The 21,839-nt window shown below is 46.8% G+C and overlaps 2 protein-coding genes across 2 annotated transcripts in view; one reads left to right on the plus strand and one right to left on the minus strand.

Annotated features, from left to right (window-relative positions):
* The first annotated feature begins 1,747 nt into the window (after nucleotides 1-1,747).
* Nucleotides 1,748-6,591, plus strand: CFAP126 (cilia and flagella associated protein 126). The gene is made up of 7 exons (XM_039246418.1): nucleotides 1,748-1,811; nucleotides 3,552-3,614; nucleotides 3,815-3,895; nucleotides 4,358-4,534; nucleotides 4,843-5,085; nucleotides 5,533-5,604; nucleotides 6,451-6,591. The coding sequence occupies exons 1-7, from the start codon at nucleotides 1,785-1,787 to the stop codon at nucleotides 6,589-6,591; spliced, it is 804 nt and encodes a 267-aa protein (XP_039102349.1). The 5' UTR covers nucleotides 1,748-1,784.
* A 232-nt stretch (nucleotides 6,592-6,823) lies between these two features.
* SDHC (succinate dehydrogenase complex subunit C) overlaps nucleotides 6,824-21,839 on the minus strand; it is a 39,146-nt gene continuing 24,130 nt past the window's right edge. Inside the window, exons 5-6 of the mRNA XM_039246434.1 lie at nucleotides 10,880-11,043; nucleotides 6,824-7,673 (exon numbers count right to left, since the gene is read on the minus strand). Coding sequence (XP_039102365.1) covers nucleotides 7,569-7,673; nucleotides 10,880-11,043 — 269 coding nt within the window. The 3' untranslated portion in view covers nucleotides 6,824-7,568. The remainder of the gene's footprint in view (nucleotides 7,674-10,879; nucleotides 11,044-21,839) is intronic.

Below are 21,839 nucleotides of genomic sequence, written 5' to 3' on the forward strand. Positions count from 1 at the left end.
TTTCCTTTCATCTTAACACCTCATGTATAAATAGACTTTCCAACTATTATGGCAGTGCCACTTTCTCATGAATTCTGACAACCCAGTAAATGGATACGATAATGCCATTTTTAAAAATTAAAAAAAATTCTTTTAATGTTTTATTTATTTCTGAGAGAGAGAGAGAGAGAGAGAGACAGCATGAGCAGGGGAGGGTCAGAGAGAGAGGGAGACACAGAATCTAAAGCAGGCTCCAGGCTCTGAGCTGTCAGCACAGAGCCTGATGCGGGGCTTGAACCCATGAACCATGAGATCGTGACCTGAGCTGAAGTCGGTGCTCAACCGTCTGAGCCACCCAGGAGCCCCAACGATAATGCCATTTTACAGGAGCCTCGGAGGGCTCGCCCAGTCCCACAAAGATTAGGTTTGTGCCCTGGCACCACCACTTAACTCTCCAAACCTGGTGCCTTCCATCACACGGGTTTCTCAGCACCCCTGCCCGATCTGCCCCCACCAGCTCCTGCCCCAGCCTCATCCCTGCCAACACCAAGCACCTGTGTTCTTAAGCCCTGAGATTCGGAAGGGATGGAGGAGACGGGAGTCATTTAAGGACAAGGGACAAGAGTTGCTTTTTCCTTCTGGGGATAAATCCGAGTTACTTTTTAAAACATTAGTCCTTTGCCTGAGAAAATGAAGTAGTGGACCCTCCACACAGTCTCACTAGTACCTGTAAAGGGAGGCTCTTTTATCTTCACAATACAAATGAGTCTATACAAGTTTAGAAGTGGGGGGCGCCTGGGGGGCTTAGCCAGTTAAGCGTCCAACTTTGGCTCAGGCCATGATCTCAGTTTGTGAGTTCGAGCCTCCCATCAGGCTTTCTGCGGTCAGCACAGAGCCCACTTCAGGTCCTCTGACCCCTCTATTTCTGCCTCCCCACACCCTCAAAAATAAACAAACATTAAAAAAAAAAGTTTAGAAGGAGAGCTAATTGTTGAATGTCACACAGCTCCCATGTTACTACGTGGAGTGAGGACTCAATCCTGTGTCGGGCTCTCAAGTCTGTGTACAGCATACTGCCGCCCCCCCCCCGACAGTTTTTAGTGTTCCATGGATTGTTAAGGTGGTTAAAGACCACAGTCAAAGACAATTCTCTAAGTTCCTAAGCACAGTAAGTTATGCTACTAAACAGACAGGGCCAAGGGGTGCCTGGGGGGCTCAGACGGTTACATGGCCGACTCTTGATTTCAGCTCAGGTCTTGAGCTCACTGTTCCTGGGTTCAGGCCCCACACTGAGCTCTGTGCTCACAGCAGCGCGGAGCCTGTTTGGTATCCTCTGTCCCCTCCTCTCTCTGCCCTTACCCTGCTTGCTCTCTCTCAAAAATAAGCAAACATTAAAAAGGATGGGGAAGGGTTCCTGGGTGGCCCAGTTAATTAAAATACCTGGCTCTTGGTTTCGACTCAGGTCATGATCTCTTGCTTCAGGGGTTTGAGCCCCTTGTCAGGCTCCTTACTGATAGTGAGGACCCTAATTGGGATTCCTTTTCTCTCCCTCTCTCTCTGCCCCTCCCCTGCTCTCTCTCTCAAAATAAATAAACTTAAAAAATATTTTTTTAAAGATTTCTTTTCAGTTATTCAGGTGATTTTTTTCATGTTTACTTTGTGCCTCACATCCCTAAAATGAAAATGAGCCTGAGTGTCAAGGGAAAGGCTGGGGCCGTGTCATTCAAGAAAGTGAAGAACAAGTAGAAGGTCCGCCTTCCACGGTTGCCAGGCAACAAAGGTAAACAGCAAAAAGTGGCAGGATCATGGCCACTAACTACAGTGCAAACCAGGTAAGTTCTTTTTCCATCTCTAACATTTCATTTTGCCGTCCAGATCTGAACTTTGGACTGACCCTCCCAGAGGATTCTGGTTATTGAGTGAAGAGCTCAAAGTGGGGTGAGAGTATTTTTCACCTCCTTAGTTCCTCAGTTGAGGGCTCACTGACAGGCAAAGGTATTTCAGGGTTAAGTTTGTAGGATCTAAGTAAGAGGCCAGCCAGTATTTTTTTTCTGTAAAGGACCAAGGGATAAACAGTATATTGTTGGGGCCAAGTGACAAAAGCAGAGATGTCGTCATGTAGGTACTTCCAACAGCAAAATATTTTTCCATAACATGTTTGACAAAATTGAAAATATAGTTAACAGTGCATTTTTTGGGGTAATACTAATGAAAAAAAAAGATTTTTTTCATAGATTTTATTTATTTGAAAAAAATTTTTTAATGTTTTATTTATTTCTGTGAGAGAGAGAAAGAGACAGAGAGACAGACAGCATGAGCAGGGGAGGGTCAGAGAGAGAGGGAGACACAGAATCTGAAGCAGGCTCCAGGCTCCCAGCTGTCAGCACAGAGCCCGATGCGGGGCTGGAACCCACAAATCGCGAGATCATGATCTAAGCCGAAGTCGGCCGCTTAACCCACTGAGCCACCCAGGCGCCCCAGATTTTATTTATTTTTAAGTTTATTTATTTTGAGAAAGACTGAAGCAGTGCAAGAGGGGTAGGGACAGTGAGTGAGTGAGTGAGTGAGTGAGAGTGAGAGAGAGAGAGAGAGAGAGAGAGGGAATCCCAAGCAGGCTCTGCACTGTCAGCACAGTGCCCAATGCGGGACTGGAACTCAGAAACTTCGAGATCACCTGAGTGGAAACCAAGAGTTGGATGCTTAACCAACTAAGCTATCCAGGAGCCCCGAAAAAAAAAGGAATTCTTATGAGATGAGAAAACATTTCACTTAATTGGGATATAAAGTTAGTGTTACCTTTTATCAAATCAATTGGAAATATTCATCTATAAAAACCATTCTTAGCTTTCTCAGTTCATCCCAAGGCAGACTGGAGGGTGGATGTGGCCTGTGGGCCGGTTTGCTGACCCCTGGTCTAGACCAGGATTCCCCAATAAAAAGACAACGTGAGTCACAAATACAATTGAAATTTTTCCAGAAGCTATATGAAAAAAAATAAGAAGAAATAAAATTAACTTTTTAAGTTTATTTGAGAGAGGGAATGCATGTGCATGTGCGACCAGGGGAAAGGCAGAGAGAGAGAGAGAGGGAGAGAGAGAGGGAATCCCAAGGAGGGGCTGCACACTCAGCACAGAGCCCAACCCAGGGCTCCATCCCATGAACCATGAGATCATGACCTGAGCTGAAATCAAGAGTAGGATTCTCAACGGGGCCACCCAGGCAAAAATAAAATTAATTTTAATGACATACTTAACCCAGTAAGTCCAAAATATTATTTTAACGTTTAACCAATATTTTAAGTTATGTTTACATTCTCTTTTTTTGTGTGGTCTTCATTGTATTTTCTGTTTACAAAAGCACCTCCATTCGGACTAGTCACATTTCAAGTGTCCACTAGCCCCAAGTGGCTAGGGGCGCCATGTTGAAGAGCCCACACGTAGACCAAGAGTACATCCCTTCTACAGGGAGCCGAAGCCTGCCATGGTTGGTTGTTCAGGTCTCTGGTCCTCTGCTCTCAAAAACTGTGCCTGGTTATCATTTCCTCACAGAGATTCTCGTCTTTCTCTCCACAGTATGAGAAAGCTTTCTCACCCAAGTACCTGCAGAACTGGTCTCCCGCCAAGCCAACAAAAGAGGTATGTTCACGGGCAGGCCTCCCGCAAGGCCAGTTTCTCTTTACCCCGTGTTCTCTGTAACTGACTGGCACCCAATTCCTTGAGCCTGCTCTAAATTCCAAGACCCTCCTCTCCCTCAGCCCTTAACGCAAGCCCCTCCGACACCTTCTCTCTTTTCCACTCCATTTTCACAAACGCTTCTCTCCTCGCCTCTACCCCAGAGAATTTCTTCCCACGAAGGCTACACTCAGTTTATCGCCAATGATCGTGGCCATCTGCTGCCCTCGGTGCCCCGTTCCAAGGTGAGATACTGATCCCCAGTCCTCTTGAGGAAATAAAGAACTGAGGCACAGAACTGGGGTAACCGAGATCAGAGGGTTGCAATCTAGCATAGCCACTGTCTGGAAATGAAAGTTCCATCTAATTCACACTGCGACATGACCACCCCGGACTTCCAGCCAGTTTATCTAGCACGACAGAGGTTCAGCACCCAGAATTCCTTACTCATGAACACCTTCACGTGACGATACTTATCCAGTGTGCACTCTGCCAGACTTAGGCCAAGGGCATGGGATTTAATTTGGGCCCGCAGAGTTAATATGATGAAAAAACCAGAGTAACCTAAATGAGAAAGGGGGTAAAGGAGGGGAGGGGAGGCTGTGCTCTCAGTCTGATTTCACTCCCATGCCTCCAGAGGGTAAAGGGTGGAGGGCAGGTACAGGGAGTGAGGAGCCTGTTGAAGAACCGCGTCTTCTTCCTTTTAGGCAAGTCCTTGGGGATCCTTCATGGGCACCTGGCAAATGCCTCTGAAGATTCCCCCCGCTCGGGTGACCCTGACCTCTCGTACAGTGGCTAGTGCTGCCTCCCTCACCAAATGGATACAGAAAAATCCGGATTTGCTCAAGGCTTCCAATGGGCTTTGTCCTGAAATCCTCGGCAAGGTATCTATTTCTCCTGCCTAACCTCAAATCCTATTATTATCTGTGTTTCTTTTCAACCTCAAAAATGCCTGTTATGGCATCACTAACCCAGCAGGGGGAGCCTCTAACCAGCTCTGTCTTAGCCGGTCAAGTGCTCGACTTCTGACACCTAAGATGAGCTAATGACATTTTACCCTGCATAGTGTACACTGGCCTATCTGACCTTCTGTCCATGGTACAGGGAGAAAGCGAGTTAGAATTCTAAGGTGGACCGGGAATGACCTAGGCCTGACCAGAAACGTGATGGTCTCTTCCATTCTACCCGACAGCCTCATGATCCAGACAGTCAGAGGAAACTGGGGAAGTCGATCACAAAGACCGTACAACAGGCACCAAGTCCCACCATAATCCCAAGCTCCCTGGCTGTAAACCTCAGTTCCCCGGACCAGTCCCAAAGCTCACACCCTTCTGCAGGTCACACTCCAGGCCCCCAAAGCCCACCCATCTCTCCTAAGAGCCCACTTGGAAGCCCGTGTATGGCGGAACCCCGCGCTTGCCCTAACTCAGCTGAGGTCCCGAAGTTCACACCCGGAAGTCCGGAGGCACCAAGGGGCCACCCTGAGGAAAGCCGCCTAGAGACTGAGTGAAGTAGCAAGACCCCCGGTGGGGAAGGTAGAACGGGGACATCACAGGGTGGGAATAAAGGTGAATGTGGAATATGAACATCGTTTGTGGAATATTTTACTGATTTGGACGTTTTCCGTTTTCCTCCTGTTATGGCTCGTAACCAACCGATAACTGGTAAGCAACCCATAACGAGGAGGAGGGTTGGGGGAAACAGAGTAGGAAAAAGAACATGACAGTGGCTTCAGGTGGAACACGTTTTTACAAGGGCTGAGTCAGATACACTCCAAAAGTGACCGAGAGGAAGTTGGTCTGAACCGTAGCAAAAGAAATCTCAAATCCCCAGTCCCTCACTGCCACGCCCTCACTTTTCACCCTGAGCATTCTCACTACAGCTTCTGGGTCTGAGGTACAGCTGTGGAGTAGAGCACGCATGCGCGTGTCTGGAGAAGGTGGGGGGAGAAACGGTAAGGAAAGTCGGACAAAGGCAGAAGACACCACCCTGGGGTAAGACTTCACCCCTCAGGACGCAAGCACGCAGGCAAGACAATCTGGAGAGTTAGTTATAAAGGTAAAACTCAAGCAAACTACACAGTTTGAAAACTGAAGATACAGAAGTGGGTAGAAGACAGAGAAGAAAAACAGAGAGACGGCAAGTAGGGACTGAGGGCACGATGGCCACTGTACCCCAACCCCAATCGGCTGAATGGTGAGAAGCCACCAAACAAGTTAAGATCCACGTCCCGGCTTCCGACACCTGCTTAGCATTCTGTCCTGCATCGTCCCGGTGCTGGCCGTTCAACGCGATCTCCTTGCCAAACCTCTCCCAGTTCCAATGCCAAAGCGTTCCCTCATGGACACTCGTCCCTCACTCCAAGGACAAGGACATACAGTTTAAGTGGGAGGAAGACTACAAAGACACTTCGGGACTCGCTGGGCAAAGAGGGAGAAGCGATCAGCGTGGAAAGCCAAAGGCCACCGGGGAGCCGGGAGTGGGGCTCTTGGGGCAGCCGGTCCCCACGGTCCTAGCTGCAGTGAGGTCTTTCTGCCCAACGGCCACCGGTCCCAGTCCCTGTTCTTCCTCCAACTCTCAGGGTAACCGGCTGGCCAATAAGTGAGACAGACAACACAGATCTGGTACCCGTGTGTTCCCAAAGAGCATCCAAACAGCGCTCCTGCCACGGGAGTTAGGGACCCATGAGCCTGGCTCACGTGGATTTTCAAAGCAGCAAGTCTTGCCATTAAATTACACATTTTCACCAATCCCTCCTGTCTGGTCTTTGACCCCCGTTCTGTCCCATCTGTGTGCTCAGCTCATCATTCCTCAGCCGCCACCTGGCTGGCGCTCCGGCTCCCTTCTTGGCTCCCAGGGTGCCGAGCGGCACCAGGAGGTTTATAAGCACTTCTTGCTGGGATTCTGGAAGCTGAGAAAACACAAAGCCTCCATATGCTAAACTTCCTTCCTCCTGCCCCCTTGGTCTCTGAGGCTTCTGTATGATATTCGATCTCTGGCTACTTGCATTTGATTCCCTAAAGACTCTTCCAGGGTGGGCTGCAGGACGAGCAGTCTCCCTCGTGTGAGGGGTCAGCCTGGGGGATGTGGCCGCCTGAGAGCGGAGGGAGCGGGGAAGAAACCGGCTCCTCCCCACCTGCCGCTCTCTGGGCTTCTCTCGATTTCAAGGCGAGTCAAAGACAAAATGATTACTTTAATTCAGTTTTAAAATAAGATGTCTCATGAACTTGGATTAGAAAAGAGGCTCGTTTTTCCAGAAATGCGGTGGGGGGGGGGCGATTTAATAGGTTCAATGATAACTTTCTGGGTCTTCCTTCTGCATCAAGAGCTGTGTTATCTTCTCCCCAGAGCACCCGCTTCAAAAGTCAACTGACTCTGTCTCCCTCCGGCTGGGACAGGCTAATTCCCCGTCACCCCCACCCCTCTGCTCTCAGTCATGCTGTGTGGGCGCCGAAGACCCTGGGCCCTGACCAGTGAACAGAACTGTCCTTTAAGCCAGCAACCCACAGGCGGCGGCACCCACAGCCCCGCTCCCGGTCCCCGGGGCAGAGGCCACAGAGCTGGCATTGTTTCCACTGTCTCAGGAAGAAGGAGCCAAAAGCTGACCGTCAGCACAAATCAAGGCCCAATATGGACAGAGAATGAGGGCTCCTAGGCCTGGAGTAGGCTGCAAGCTGGGGGCAGGAAAAGGGAATTTTTGAGTCATTCCATCTTCAGAAACAAGGGGGAACCTGGACTCTTCCCCACCGCCGCGGCTCTGTAAGGTACTCTACCACTACCCAGCTCCAAGGGGACGTGCAAGCACAAAAGGGCCTAATAAATCAGGCGAACTTCGCCTGGGCTGGAGAAGAGAGTCACAGACAGGAAGACAGGTTAGTGAATCATTTATGGGAAGACGGTGCTGGGAGCCTCAGCTCTTCACATGGCTGCCAGGCCTACAGAGGACAGCACGGTAAGGACCAGCACAGCCACGCCAGACTGGTACAGCTGCGGGATCTTCAGGCCTTTGCCGAGGTCCCACACCTGCAGAAAAAAGAAGAAACAAAAAGGAGAGGAAGAAGAAAGCAAGAGAGGATGTCAGCAATCGGGGACCTGGGTACGGCCCTTTCTGAGAAAGCAGCTCCATGTCCTGGGTGATGGCCGCCCTCAGCGCAGCTCTAGGGGAAAGCACTTCGCTCACCCCCCACCTCCACCTCTCTCAAAGCCCGTGACACGGCACCCCAGGGACAAGAAAGGCGTCCTCGGCCTCTATATACAGAAGCTTTCAGACTAAAGAGATAGAACTTTCCCTCATGACACCACTGCCAAGTCAGTGTTTCCCCAAGCATGTCCCTCCACAACCTAGTTCCTCAGCATGCTGAAACTTACTACACGGGGGAGAAAAGTTCGACGGTTAAATAAATTTGGGGAATATTTAGCTGCAAGACTTCTGAAAGAACGTATTCACGTACACTGTGAGGCTCCAAAACAGGGATGGGCTTTACGTGATTTCTGAGATACAGTTGCTCACAGGACCCCCGCTGAGAAGTCATGTCCATCAGAGAACCAGTATTCCAAGAAAATACTCTGGGATCTAGACCACGGCTTCTCAATTCTGTTTGCCAGTGTATTTATAACAAAAGTTCGTGAAAGAATAAGTAACATTTACCATTACCATGTGTGCTGCGTTCTGTATGCTGTGTCCTACTAAATTTCTGGTATTTTTTTTAAGTAATCTCTATGCCCAATGTGGGGCTTGAACCCAAGACCCTAAGATCAAGAGTTGCACTCTCCACCGACTGAGCCAGCTGGGCACCCCTAAATTTCTGGTTTTGTTGGTAATAACCCACTAACCTGATTTTCTACCCACCGATATAAAAACCAGGGTTTAAAAACCACTGATCTAGAGTCTCCTGCACCCCAGGGACACACACATATTGTACTCTAAGTCACTAAAAGATCCCCTAGGGCAAGAGCAGAATTTCTAGGTTCCACACCTTCCACATTTGGCTGCCCATACTCTGGGTTAAGCTGACGAAGTCAGGGGCACTTCGGGGAAAGGCCCGGGAGAGCCCACGGTGTGCGGGCGGGGAGTGGGAATCAGGCCTCTCCATGGATCAGATGAGGAGTCAGGTAGATTCCACACAGAGCTGTTTTGCTTCTACAGGAACAGCGTTTTACCAAAGAAGAAAAGGAGTACTACTGGCTGGTAGTGGTGGGGGGATACTCCCCAGAGCGCCAGAGACCCTGGCATTTCTCAGTCTTCTACATCAATGCCGCTGCCCATGCCCATCAGGTCTTCGGGGAAGGCAGTGATCGGGCTCAGAGGGCCAGAACTAGGGCTGTCGCGGAGAGCAGATCAAATCCTGTCCCACACTCAGAGCCAGTACTCGCCACAAGAAAAAAAATAAAAGCAGATTTAAGGGCTTAAGAAAAGCCTTTGGGCTCCCCACTTCTGTCAACAAAGAGATTACCATTACAGGCGGGAACCAGGGCAGAAAAACCTTGACTGCAATCTGAGGTTTTGCAAAACCTCTTCCCCTTACCTCCCCTCTTACTGCGACAAGAGTAGATAAATGGCAAACCCCGCCAGGGCCAGGATGTGAACAGAGGAAGCTCATCAGCTGACTTTCCTTAGAGAGATTTGTTTGGTGGGATAAGAAGTCATTAATGGAAGTGCCTTCCAGCTCTGTCCCCTCCCGGAGGGCAGTGAAGTCATTGTGAATCAAACTGAACACTGCCCAGGGGAACGGTTGATAGATGCACTTAATTAAATAGGCCATTTAGTCTCTCACTTTTCTGATTCCATTAAACTGTCTTTTGGACCAGACTGAAATTCAGGAAGTGCTCGTCTCTAGACTCTGATGTGCAGGTTTAAAGGTCAGATTAAGGCAGAAGTATCCATCTGGCAGGTGACTCAAGTTCAGGAGGAAAGGAAGATGAGAAACAATGGAATCATAACTGTCTGCCTGGGAAAGAAAGCCAGACTAGGGGTAGGGAGACCACAAAATCTTACAATGCTGGAGGAAGGACTGATCTCTGACCTGGGGCAGCCATGATTAAGCTTTAATCCCTTTATAAAGAGGAGGAGACACTAGATTTGAACTGACCCAAAGGTCTTGTAGGAGGCAACAATTTTTAGGCCATCAAAACATGTTTAACCCCAATATTAAAATCTGGGATCCTAGGTACTCAGCTGCTGTTAAAGGTGGCCCCATTCTCTCCAAGAGCTCAACAAAACCCAAATACAGTTGGGGTGCCTGTGTGGCTCAGTCGGTTGGGCGGCCAACTGTAGCTCAGGTCATGATCCCATGCTTTGTGGGTTCGAGACCCGCATTGGGCTCTGGGCTGACAGCTAGCTCAGAACCTGGAGCCTGCTTCAGATTCTGTATCTCCTTCTTTCTACCCGTCCCCGACTTGCACTCCTGTCTCTCTCTCTCCCCCTCTCAAAAATAAACATTAAAAAAAGAAAAAGAAAGGGGTGCCTGGGTGGCTCAGTCAGTTAAGCATCCGACTTCGGCTCAGGTCATGATCTCACGGTTCGTGGGTTCGAGCCCCATGTCCGGCTCTGTGCTGACAGGTCAGAGCCTGGAGCCTGCTTCAGATTCTGTGTCTCTCTCTTTCTCTGACCCTCCCCTGCTCACACTCTATCAGAAATAAATAAAACATTAAAAAATAATAAAATTTTTAAAAAAAGGAAAAAGAAAGCACTCCCCCCTTATCTCCAGTTAAAAACAAACAAACAAACCCACAGTTAACACAAACCAATGTTAAGATAACAGAAGTTAATCTATTTGCCTCCAGCTGGGCTTGTCACCCTGGATTGACAGGAATGTTAAGACTGAAATCAGCAACTGTCTAGCTATTACTGTAAACTGAAGAGAATAGAGCCTGACACACAGTAGGTACCAACTAATTATGTGTCTACTAAATATGCCTCCTCTGCCAGAGGGACGGCTCGGCTCCAGGGGTGTCTTGCAGTAACGTGCCTCACAAAAATGGACAAGTTCTCAGTGACACCAAGCGAGCATCTGCCAGGCCTACACCTGGTGCTCAGCAGCACCGCCAGCAGGGCTGCCGAGGGGCGGGGCGCACGGGGATCCTGATCCTGTTTAGGTTCCCAAGACGCCCCTGGGCAAAGGTCAGGACAGCTACCCTTAGGGGCGGCACTAAACCCAGGCAGCAAAGGAGAGAAGCCCATATTCCCCTATATTCCCTTCACCCAGAAAGTGTGGAAACAATGAACTTACCAAGTGTCGGATCCCATTCCAGGTGTGATACATGAGGGGGAAGGCAAGCGCGAACTTGGCAGTGTAGATCAGCGATGGCCCCAGACACAAGGACTTGACAAGTTCCAGATGAGACTCAAAGTTCCCAGGGAGCAAGAGGGCAGACAAGCCAAAAAGAGAGACCCCTGAGGAGAAAAGAAAGCAAGCCCATTAGAAACGCCCACCAGCTCCGGCTACTGTAACACGTACTAATGGTTCTACGACAGAACCTGGCACCCATCGTACAATCCTCACCCATTTTCAAATGGGGAAGATTTACACTAATGCTCCTGTCTGTGGTGGGGTTGGGCAGCTTGGGACCTGACCCTAATCTCTGAAATCTGCCACACACGTTAGCTTATTATTCCTCCTGTCAACAGCCCCCTCTGCAAAAAAGACACCTGCCACTCCAGAAGTCACCTTCTGACTGTACCCAGATTGTCAGCTCAGTAAGAAAGAATAAAAACAGTGTATTCAGTCCTATGTAAAGACAGAAACAGTTTTTAATCGTTCAAATCTCTACCACACACACACACAATGGAACTCAAAATGGATCAGAGCGCTACATGGAAGAGCTGAAACAATAAAACTCTTAGGAGGGCCATACGAGTCAATCTCTCTGACCCCAGATCAGGCACTGGTTTCTTAATATGGTGCCAAAGCCATCGCGACAAAAGAATAAACTAGACTTTATCAAAAATTTCCTTCACTCCGAACAATGTCATCAAGAAAGTCAAAAGGTGAATAAAGGGGACAGAAAGGGGAGTAAGGTCAATGACACCGCAACAGCGACGTGCAGTGACAGGCGGCGGCTACCCCTGTGGCGAGCACTGCACACCGAACAGGGACGCTAAATCAGTCAGCTGCACACCCGAAACCACGGAACACTGTGTGTTGTCTGTACTCAAATTAAAAAAAAAAAGTAAAAAGAACACAGAAAATATTTGTAAATCGTATGTCTGATAAGGGACCTGTATCCAGAATATACTAAAGACGCTTACCACTCAATAATAAAGAGACAATCCAATTTAAAACTGGGCAAAGGAGGGGCACCTGGCTGGCTTAGTCAGAAGCTCATGGGACTCTCGATCTCAGGGTCAGGAGTTCGAGCCACACATTGTGAGCAGGGATTCCTACAAAAATAAACATTAAAAAAATGGGTAAAGGATCTAAGCAATAAAGATAAATAAATGGCCAGTAAGTACATGAGAAGATGTGCAACACCATCAGCCATTAGGGAAACGCAAATCAAAACCACACGGAGGCCTCTGGGTGGCTCAGCTGGTTAAGCGTCCAACTTTGGTTCAGGTCATGCTCTCATGGTTCGTGAGTTCAAGCCCCACGTTGGGTTTTCTGCTGTCAGCTCCAAGCCCACTTTGAATCCTTTGTCCCCCCTTTTCTGCCCTCCTCCCCTAATAAATTTTTTAAAAATCTTTAAAAAAATCATAATGAGAAGCTACTTCACATCTACTAGGATGCTATATCTAAATATAAAATTATGTGTACAGTTATGTAAAATATACACATTTATATAAATATCAGAAGTGTTTAATTTGTATTCAATAACAAATATAAAAAGACGGATAATGACAAGTGTTGGCAAGGATGCAGACACAGTAGGATCTCACACGCTGCTGGTGGGAATGTGAAACAGTGTCACAGCCACTTTGGAAAACAGTCTGGCAGTTCCTTAAACGTTCACAGAATTAACATCTGACCTAACGATATCACTCCTAGGTGTATACACAAAAGAAACGAAACATACTTGTGCACAACAGCAGCAGCATTCACAACACCCAAAAAGTGGGAACAACTCAAATATCCATCAATTGATGAATGAGTAAATTAAACATGGTCTAGCCGTACACTGGAATATTACTCAGCAACAAAATGAAATGGGTGCTTATTGACAATAGCCAAAGTATGGAAAGAGCCCAAATGTCCATCAGCAGATGAAGGGATAGAGAGGATGTGGTGTAGACATACTGTGGAGGATTACTCAGCCATCAAAAAGAATGAAATCTTGCCATTTGCAACTACATGGATGGAACTAGAAGGTATTATGCTAAGTGAAATTAGAGAAAGACGAGTATCATAGGACTTCACTCATATGAGGGCTTTAAGACACAAAACAGATGAACATAAGGGAAAGGAAGCAAAAATAATAGAAAAACAGGGAGGGGGACAAAACATAAGAGACTCTTAAATATGGAGAACAGAGAGTTACCGGAGGGCTTGTGGGAGGGGGGGATGGGTTAAATGGGTCAGGGGCACCGAGAAATCTACTCCTGAAATCATTGTTGCACTACATGCTAACTAACTTGGATGTAAATTAAAAAATAAATAAATTATTAATAAAAAATAATAAAATAGCAGAGACAAAAAAATAAAAGGAAAGTTCTGCTGGGAAAAAAAAGGAAATCAGTGCTGACATGTGCCATAATATGGATGAAATTCGAAAATGTGATCCTAGGTGAAAGACAGCTGTCACAGAGGACCACATATTGCAGAATCTACTTATATGAAATGTTCCTTTTTTTTTTTTTTTTTTTATGAAATGTTCCTTACAGACAAGTCGACACAGACAAAGTAGGTAAGTGGTTGCCTCGGGCTAGACAATTGGGAGGGAAATGGGGAGTGAGGAATGGATATAGGGGTTTCCCTTTGTAATAATTAAAATGTTCTAAATCTTCACTGAGGAGGGCACTTGCTGGGATGAGCACTGGGTGTTGTATGTAAGTGATGAATCACGGGAATCTTCCACCAAAGCCAAGTGCACACTGTACACACTGTATGTTAGCCAACTTGACAGTAAGTTATATTTTAAAAAGTGTTCTAAGTCTTATCGTGGTGATTGGTACACAACTTTGTGAATATACTAAAAACTAAATTATACACTTTAAATAACTGAATTACATGGTTATGAACTATGTCTCAATAAAGCTGTTAAAAGAAACAAGCTCTACTAAGATTCCCACCCCTACATGTTTCCACCGGTAACTGTGGCTCATAACAGAGTGATTCTGAACAGCATGGTGAAGGGTTATTTACTTTATTTTAACAAGCATCTAATTTTCCATTTCCACGCAAGGCAGAAGAGGGATCAGAATCATGGCAATTGAACACCAGAAGGAGTCTTGTGAAAGTCAGGCTACTGAGATGGCTATGCAAACTCTTTCCAAGAAGATCTTTTTTTCTTAGAGGGAGCGAGTGAGCAAGGGAGAGGGGGCAGAAGGAAAGAGAGAATCTTAAGCAGGCTGCACGCTCAGCATAGAGCCTGATGAGGGGTTGATCCCACAACCCTGGGATCATGACCTGAGCCAAAATCTTGAGTCGACACTTAACCGACTGAACCACTCAGGAGCCCCTCCAAGAAGACTTGAAAGAACGTGAAATGTTTACAGCAACAGGGGCTGGAAAACAGCGTGCAGAGGGTGTACCTTCTAGAAGGCCATTTTGTTCTACTGCTGTCAAGCGGGGCAAACATGCCCTCCTGTGCTTCACATTTACTGAAAGCATCCTTCATACTACATCTGTATGACACTTGTGCAGAGAAAAATGAAGACCTGGTCTTCGCCCTTAGGAAGCTTAGTGTCTAGCTTTTTTTTTTTTTTAAATTATTATTGCTTACGTAAATCAACCCACAGGACAAAGTAAAGGGCGCTAGCACCACACAGGGCATGGTAACAAGGTCATCTGTGTGCACAGGGCGCCAAGGAAAGCAAAGCAGAATAATCAAGACCCATCTGGTGGGAAGGGGAGAGGACCCTGCAAAGCTTTTCCTCAGAGGTGCATTTGAGCTAAGGTTTTTTAAAAAAAAATTTTTAAGTTTATTCATTTATTTTTCAGAAAGACAGAGACAGTGTGAGCAGGGGAGAGGCAGAAAGAAAGAGAGAGAATCGCAAGCAGGCTCTGCACTGTCAGCGTAGAGCCCAACACGGCCTTGAACTCATGAAACCTGGAGATCAGGACCTGAGCCGAAATGGAGTCAGACGCTTAACCAACTGAGCCACCCAGGTGCCCCTAAGCTGAGTTTTGTGAAAAGAGATTAGGGAGCAGGGAAGTGGGGAGTGGCAGGATACATCAAATAAGGAGGCCTTAGATGCTAAACTACAGAGCGTAAACTTGATCCTGCCAGTCAAGGACGACAGATTCCATCCTGGTACCAATCAAATGCAGTTCACCTCAGCGCCAATCCGTACAATTAATAATGGCTGCCTCAAGTGTTACAGGAAGACATGCAGAAGGCCAACGGACACACAAAGACGTGCACATCACCACTGATCACCGGGGAAATGCACATCAAACCACAACGAGATATCACCTCACACCTGTCAGAACGGCTAGAATGGCTAGTATCAAAAAGAAAAGAAATACCAGTGTCAGCAAGGATGTGGAGAAAAAGAGAATCTTGCGCACTGGTTACGGGAATGTGAATCGGCGCAAACACTGTGGGAAACAGTATGGAGGTTCCTTAAGAAATTACAAGCAGAGGGGCGCCTGAGTGGCTCGGTGGGTTAAGCGTCCGACTTTGGCTCAGGTCATGATCTCACAGTTCGTGAGTTCGAGCCCCATGTTGGGCTCTGTGCTGACAGCTCAGAGACTGGAGCCTGTTTCAGATTCTGTATCTCCCTCTCTCTCTGACCTTCCCCTCCTCATGCTGTCTCTCTTTTTCTCTCTCAGAAATAAATAAAACATTAAAAAAAAATTTTTTTTAATTACAAGCAGAAATAACATATGACCTGGTAATTCCACTACTGGATATTTACCCAAAGGAACAAAAAACACTAATTCAGGGTTGCCCAGCTGGCTCCATCGGAGGAGCATGTGTCTCTTGATATCAGAGTCATGAGTTCAAGCCCCATACTGGGTATAGAGATTACTAAAAAAATAAATAAACAAACTTGCGGAACATGGGTGGCTCAGTTGGTTAAGTACCTGATTTTGGCTCACATCATGATGTCATGTTTTTCATGAGTTCAAGCCCCATGTCAGGCTAAAAATTAAAAAAAAATTTTTTTAATGTTTTATTTATTTCTGAGAGAGTGAGAGAGAGAGAGAGAGAGCAGGGGAGGATCAGAGAGAGAGGGAGACACAGAATCTGAAGCAGGCTCCAGGCTCTGAGCTAGCCGTCAGCACAGAGCCTGATGCGGGACTCAAACCCACAAACCGTGTGATCATGACCTGAGCCGAAGCCAGATGCTTAACCAACTCAGCCACCCAGGCGCCCCTTGTGCTGACAGCTTAGAGCCTGGAGCCTGCTTCAGATTCTGTGTCTCTCTCTCTCTCTCTAAAATAAATAAACATTTAAAAAAATTAAAATATAACAAATGAACTTAAAAAAAAAACCCTCACAAATTCAAAAAGATATATACACCCCTATGTTTATGGCAGCATTATTTACAATGGCCAAGATACGGAAGCAACCCAAGTGTCCACTGGTAGGTGACTGGACAAAGAAGATGTGGTGTATGTACCCAGTGGAATATTACTCAGGCACGAAAAAGAATGAAATGTGGCTATCTGCTACAACATGGATGGACCGAGAGGGTATTACGCTAAGTGACAAGTTGGACAGAAAAAGACAAATAGCAGATGATTTCACTTATATGTGGAGTCTAAAAAACAAACAGACTCTTAAATACAAAGAATAAACTGGTGGTTGCCAGAGGGGAGGTGGATGAGGGAAGAGGTTAAATAAAGGGGATTACGAGGTACAAACTTCCAGTTATAAAATAAATAGATCACAGAGATGAAAAATACTACACCAGAAACATAGTCAGTAATACTGTAATGACATTGTATGGGGACAGACAGTGCCTCCACTTATAATGAGCACTGAGTTGTCAAATCGATATACTGTACACTTGAAACAAACAAATAAACAAACAAAACGGTATGGGAGTGAGAAGGACTCTGAGGCTGTGTCACATACAGAAACAATGATCTGCCCTGGGCTCAGAGGGAGGGGACGGTTACTTGAGTCCACACTTGCCATTCCTTTTCTTTCTTTCTTTCTTTCTTTCTTTCTTTTTTTAATGTTTATTTACTGGGGCACCTGGGTGGCTCAGTCGGTTAAGCGGCCGACTTCGGCTCAGGTCATGATCTCGTGGTTCATGGGTTCGAGGCCCGCATCGGGCTCTGTGTTGACAGCCAGCTCAGAGCCAGGAGTCTGTTTCAGATTCTGTGTCTCCCTCTCTCTCTGACCCTCCCCTACTCATGCTGTCTCTCTCTCTCTCTCTCAGAAATAAAACATTAAAAAAATTTTTTTTAATGTTTATTTACTTTTGAGAGAGAGACAGAGGCAGAGTGAGAGTAGGGGAGGAGCAGAGAGAGAGGGAGACACAGAATCTAAAGCAGGCTCCAGGCTCTGAGCTGTCTGCACAGAGCCCGAAGCAAGGCTCCAACCCATGAACTGGGACATCATGATCTGAGCTAAAGTCAGACCCTTAACTGACTGAGCCACCCAGGTGCTCCAAATCCTGCCATTCCTAATGGGACTGGTAAGTCATTAAGAGTTTTAAACTGGACAGTGATATGGTCACATATATCCTTTGAGAAGGTCAACCTGGCAGCCACAGGGGAACAGAGGAAAGTAATCACAGTGGAGGCAGGAAGTCCGAACAGGAGGCTGTGGGTAAATTCCATGGCTCCAGTGGATGAAGGTTATAGTCTGACTGAAGACAGTAACAGAATAAAGAATGGACAACTAAAAATTTGGGGACATGGAGTAAATGAAGGAAGTCAAGGATGGTGGTTTGCACGGCCTACTGATAATGCTCTTGACCCACACGGGGAACGAGGGAAAGGCATTCAGGTTCGATGTGTCAGAGGACTGATGTTGATACTTTGGGAAGGAAAGACAGGTTCAATTCAGAGGACACCAAAACTGGAGGTGCCGGAGGAACATCAAGTGAGGGTCTGTAATGAGTAGCTGGATCAAGGTCTACAGTTTTGGCCTGAAGACACAGACTTGAGCATCATCTGCAGGTAAATGCTAAGTGAAGTCTAAAGTGTGGATGGGGCACCTGGGGGGAAATCCACCTGGTGATGAGGTCCTCAAGGGCAAGGGCTATGACTTACTCATTTCTGTAGGCACAGCATTTCACAGCGATCAGAACAAGCCGAGTTCTCTACGCGACTGGAACAAGAGGTACAGGGGCAACCTGGGACTTGCAACTGGAGCCCGAAGTGGGGGACCAGCTTATGGGGCTGAATCCTTAACCTGTGAGGTCTGCACTAACTCTTAGTAGCACTGAACTGGAGGACACCCAGTTGGTGTGTGGACAAGTGAAAAATGTGTTGTCAATGGGAAAAACGTGTACTTGGTGTCAGAGTGCTGTATGTTAAGACAGTTCAGAAAAGAGCCCGTTTTTTAATGTTTATTTTTGAGAGAGAGAGAGAGAGCATGCATGCATACAGGTGAGGGGCAGAGAGAGGGTGGGGGCAGGGCATCCAAAGTGGGCTCTGTACTTACAGCACAGAACAGGATGAGGGACCTGAACTCACAAACTGCAAGATCATGACCCAAGCTGAAGTTGGAGGCTTAATCGACTGAGCCACCAGGCGCCCCAGAAGAGAGCCCTTTTTGAAAGAACAGGAAGGCAGCCAGCCAACATGGCCTCTCTTCTCATTATATTTGGACTGGAATTTGTGTGAAGTCGGGCACTTAACCGACTGAGTCATCCGGCACCCCTAAAAAACACCGATCTTGAAGAAGCTGGCTTGGGGTTATGGAGTCGAGAACAATTGGTTTATTTTGAGACATTCGTTTGCTTCTGAATTGATTAAGCCAATTGACAAAACTCTGTGACATTCATAGAAGCAAAGGCTGAAGGCACTGCTCTTCATAACCCAGGATTTCCATTAGTTTTGACTCTGGAAGGTTATCAGAGAGTAGGTGGTGGTACTCTAAGCTGAGGCAGCCTTACCAGTCTGGTCTTCTCAGAACTCAGTGTTGCTACGAGTGGCCATTCGTGGGACTCAACAGTATACTGCTTCTGGGGCACAGATCAGGGCCGAGTCTGTCCGCACGTCTAGGGCAAATGTGTGCCTATCGAAGTTTCGGAGATGAAGGTTTGCACTGAAATTGCAAGGACAGTGGAGGGGTCCTGTGATCTTTTAACTTCCGATCTATCCAGACTCTCAAAGACCCTTGAGTCTTCTTGGGCCATGTCTTCTTCCTAAATCTTCTCAAACTATCTCAGTTCATGGTACCTCAGTGTTTTCAGTAATATTTTTAGGGTGTCCCTAAGCCAAGAGACACCTAACAGTTTCGTTTCTTACAACTCAAGTATTTATGTCCTAACAATTTAGTAGCCATTTGGGAAAAAACAAAACAAAACAAAAAACCATCCAAATAATGGAAAGAAGAAAATTTTTTTAATTTCAGTTTTAAATAACTACAATGACTAATGGGATGTATACACTGTTGGATACTGCACAACTTTTCCAACCCTGGCTATCAGAGCCAACATCGCCATCATCATTTCCAGTTCCACAGACTGTCACACAGGTCAGGACGAAGACTCGGACCTTCAGGGAGAGACTGCTTGAATACACATGCAAACCCACTGCTCAGGCAGGCAGCTTCCTTTCTAGAAGAGCCAAAGGCCTTACGTACAGACTTATAATCAGTAGTATTCTCAAGTGGCTGTTTTTCTCCTCTGGGCTTGTCATGAGATGGGAGGGACATCAGTCACTGATTCTCAAATGTGCTGTCATGGGTCCATTCGGAACCCTGGTCACCGAGGCGGTGTGGAGACAGCGGGAAGAGCAGAACCTGTGCAGTAAGACAAAGGGAGTCCGGTTCTTACAGTCACTAACCACCTACTTGATCCTCACTTCCCTTTCTGCTCGTATTAATGCTTAGTTAGGATTGTGAGGATTAAATTAAATACTAGACATGAATTTCCTACTACAGGCCTGGTCGTGATCATTATTTATATTAATGCCTGGGGTGTTTAATTCTGCACCATTCAGAAAATGTCCATCCTTTGTAGCTGAAGACCACGTTCTCAGCCTTCCCTACTTGCAAGTGCTACAGCCCTGACCTGCATTACCAGGACGACATGGCCTGGCAAAATCGAATGTCACCAGAAAAGCAAATGCTTCTCAGAAGGATTTACTTTTTCTCAGCGCAAGAACACTCCTGACCCCGCCCCTCCAGAGGCTACAGGGACGCGCACAGAATGAGAGTTAGTGTGAGGGCCCTGCAGGTCAAAGAGCAGTCAGGTGCTGTCCCCCGGGGCTGGAATCATCACTTGGACGGCTCTGGCAAGGCTCTCGTACAGGTTTCCGTTCTCCTCTGCAGGCCCATCTGCAGGGGCGTGCTGGGAGGAAGGGTCTGAGCTTCGGGTGGCTTCTGGAAGTGGCCACAAGACGTGTTGCCAACGTGCCCGCTTCCATATACAGCACTTTACCGCAGTGCCGCAGGCCAGAGCGGGTCCCCGCAGCCAAGGGAAAGCACCATTTAATTTGTCTGAGTGATCACGTAAGGACACAAGTCTAAACGTCTAAACCAAACTGACTCCATGACAGGCTTTAAGTTTCCCCTCTAAACTAGAAGGCCTAAGTTTCAGCTTCCCCGAAACTATCAGGCAGTTACACATTGCCCAAGGCAGGAGAAACCACACTTGCAACACCCAATCAGGAAAGACCAACGACCACCCTCCACATTAATAAGGGAAAGGCCTGGAGATAGAAACTATAGATAGGACACTGTTACCTAATGTTAAAGTTAAACTGTTAGAGGAAAAAAAAAAAAAAAGTTAACCTGTTAGTCTCCGAACCAGACACTAGGCTCGCTCTGTAATTGGTTGAATTTAAAGGTACTCTAAATGTTGTAACTGGATCCCACCAAAAGTAACGAACACTCTAGACAATGTGTATGGTCAAACCGGCTGTCAATAATGTTGAATAATTATGACTGGATCACTGTTCCCATGTCACAACTTCTGTAACTCCCCCGTCACAAACCCCATAAAAACCCTACTCTGCCATTAATAAGAGAAAAAAAAAAAGAACCAAAGAACTGGTGAAGTCTGTGAGCCCGAGCTCAAGCCCGTAATAAAGCCCTTTGCCTTTGCATACGTGACTCAGACTCCTTGGTGGTCTCTGGTCAGTGAGGATACTGTGATCTGGGTATAACTATCAGATGGGACAACTTCAGTGGCTTTGTTTTCCCGATTTACATTGTCTAGCTGTTAGAGGAGCTCCTCCTCGGCACTGAGGTCGTCGTCAGAGAGGCTATCACCCGTGTCCTGGTGTACGGGCCGCCAGGGGAGACTTTGGGAAATTGCATACTTGGTTTCCTGTCATATATTTTTTTTCACTTGTAATGAGGAAAGCTTTGGCCAAAGTCACTCACTGAATTAACTGATTGATATTCCTTGTTCATAGCTGTGCTATGATAAGAAATTATATTTGACTTTCCCCCCAGTTCCTGGCACACAAATCCTGACACCTTTGAAACCTCCAGACTGGGAGTGTTCAAATTGTTGAACACATCAAGGTGCAGAAAGGTTGGTGCTGAAAAAACCCACAGGCCGACCATGGTGACACTTGGGGCAAAGCAGCAAACCCAACTTAATGCCTAACCTAACTGCAGTTTCAAGTCCCCAGGGTGTAACCAGTCGACATGGAATTTCCTGGTCAGTAGGAAGAAATTTACTGATAGATAACTTCCATGCCCCTCAGGAAGGCAACCTGGCCTAAACAAGGCATTCCTTGCTAATAAATTCCTTTCTTCTTTCCTTCTTCTTCTTCTTTTTTTTTTTTTTTTTTTAAAGATTTTCTTTTTGGCTGCCTGGGTGACTCAGTGGGTTTAGCATCAGATTCTTGTTCTCAGCTCAGGTCATGATCTCACTGTTCGTGGGTTCAAGTCCCGTATCGGTTCTGTGCTGACTGTGGAGCCTGCTTGGAATTCTCTTTCTATTTATCT

The sequence above is a fragment of the Hyaena hyaena genome, unplaced genomic scaffold, assembly GCF_003009895.1.
Source record: "Hyaena hyaena isolate Hyena2069 unplaced genomic scaffold, ASM300989v1 scaffold_281, whole genome shotgun sequence".
Lineage (NCBI taxonomy): Eukaryota > Metazoa > Chordata > Mammalia > Carnivora > Hyaenidae > Hyaena > Hyaena hyaena.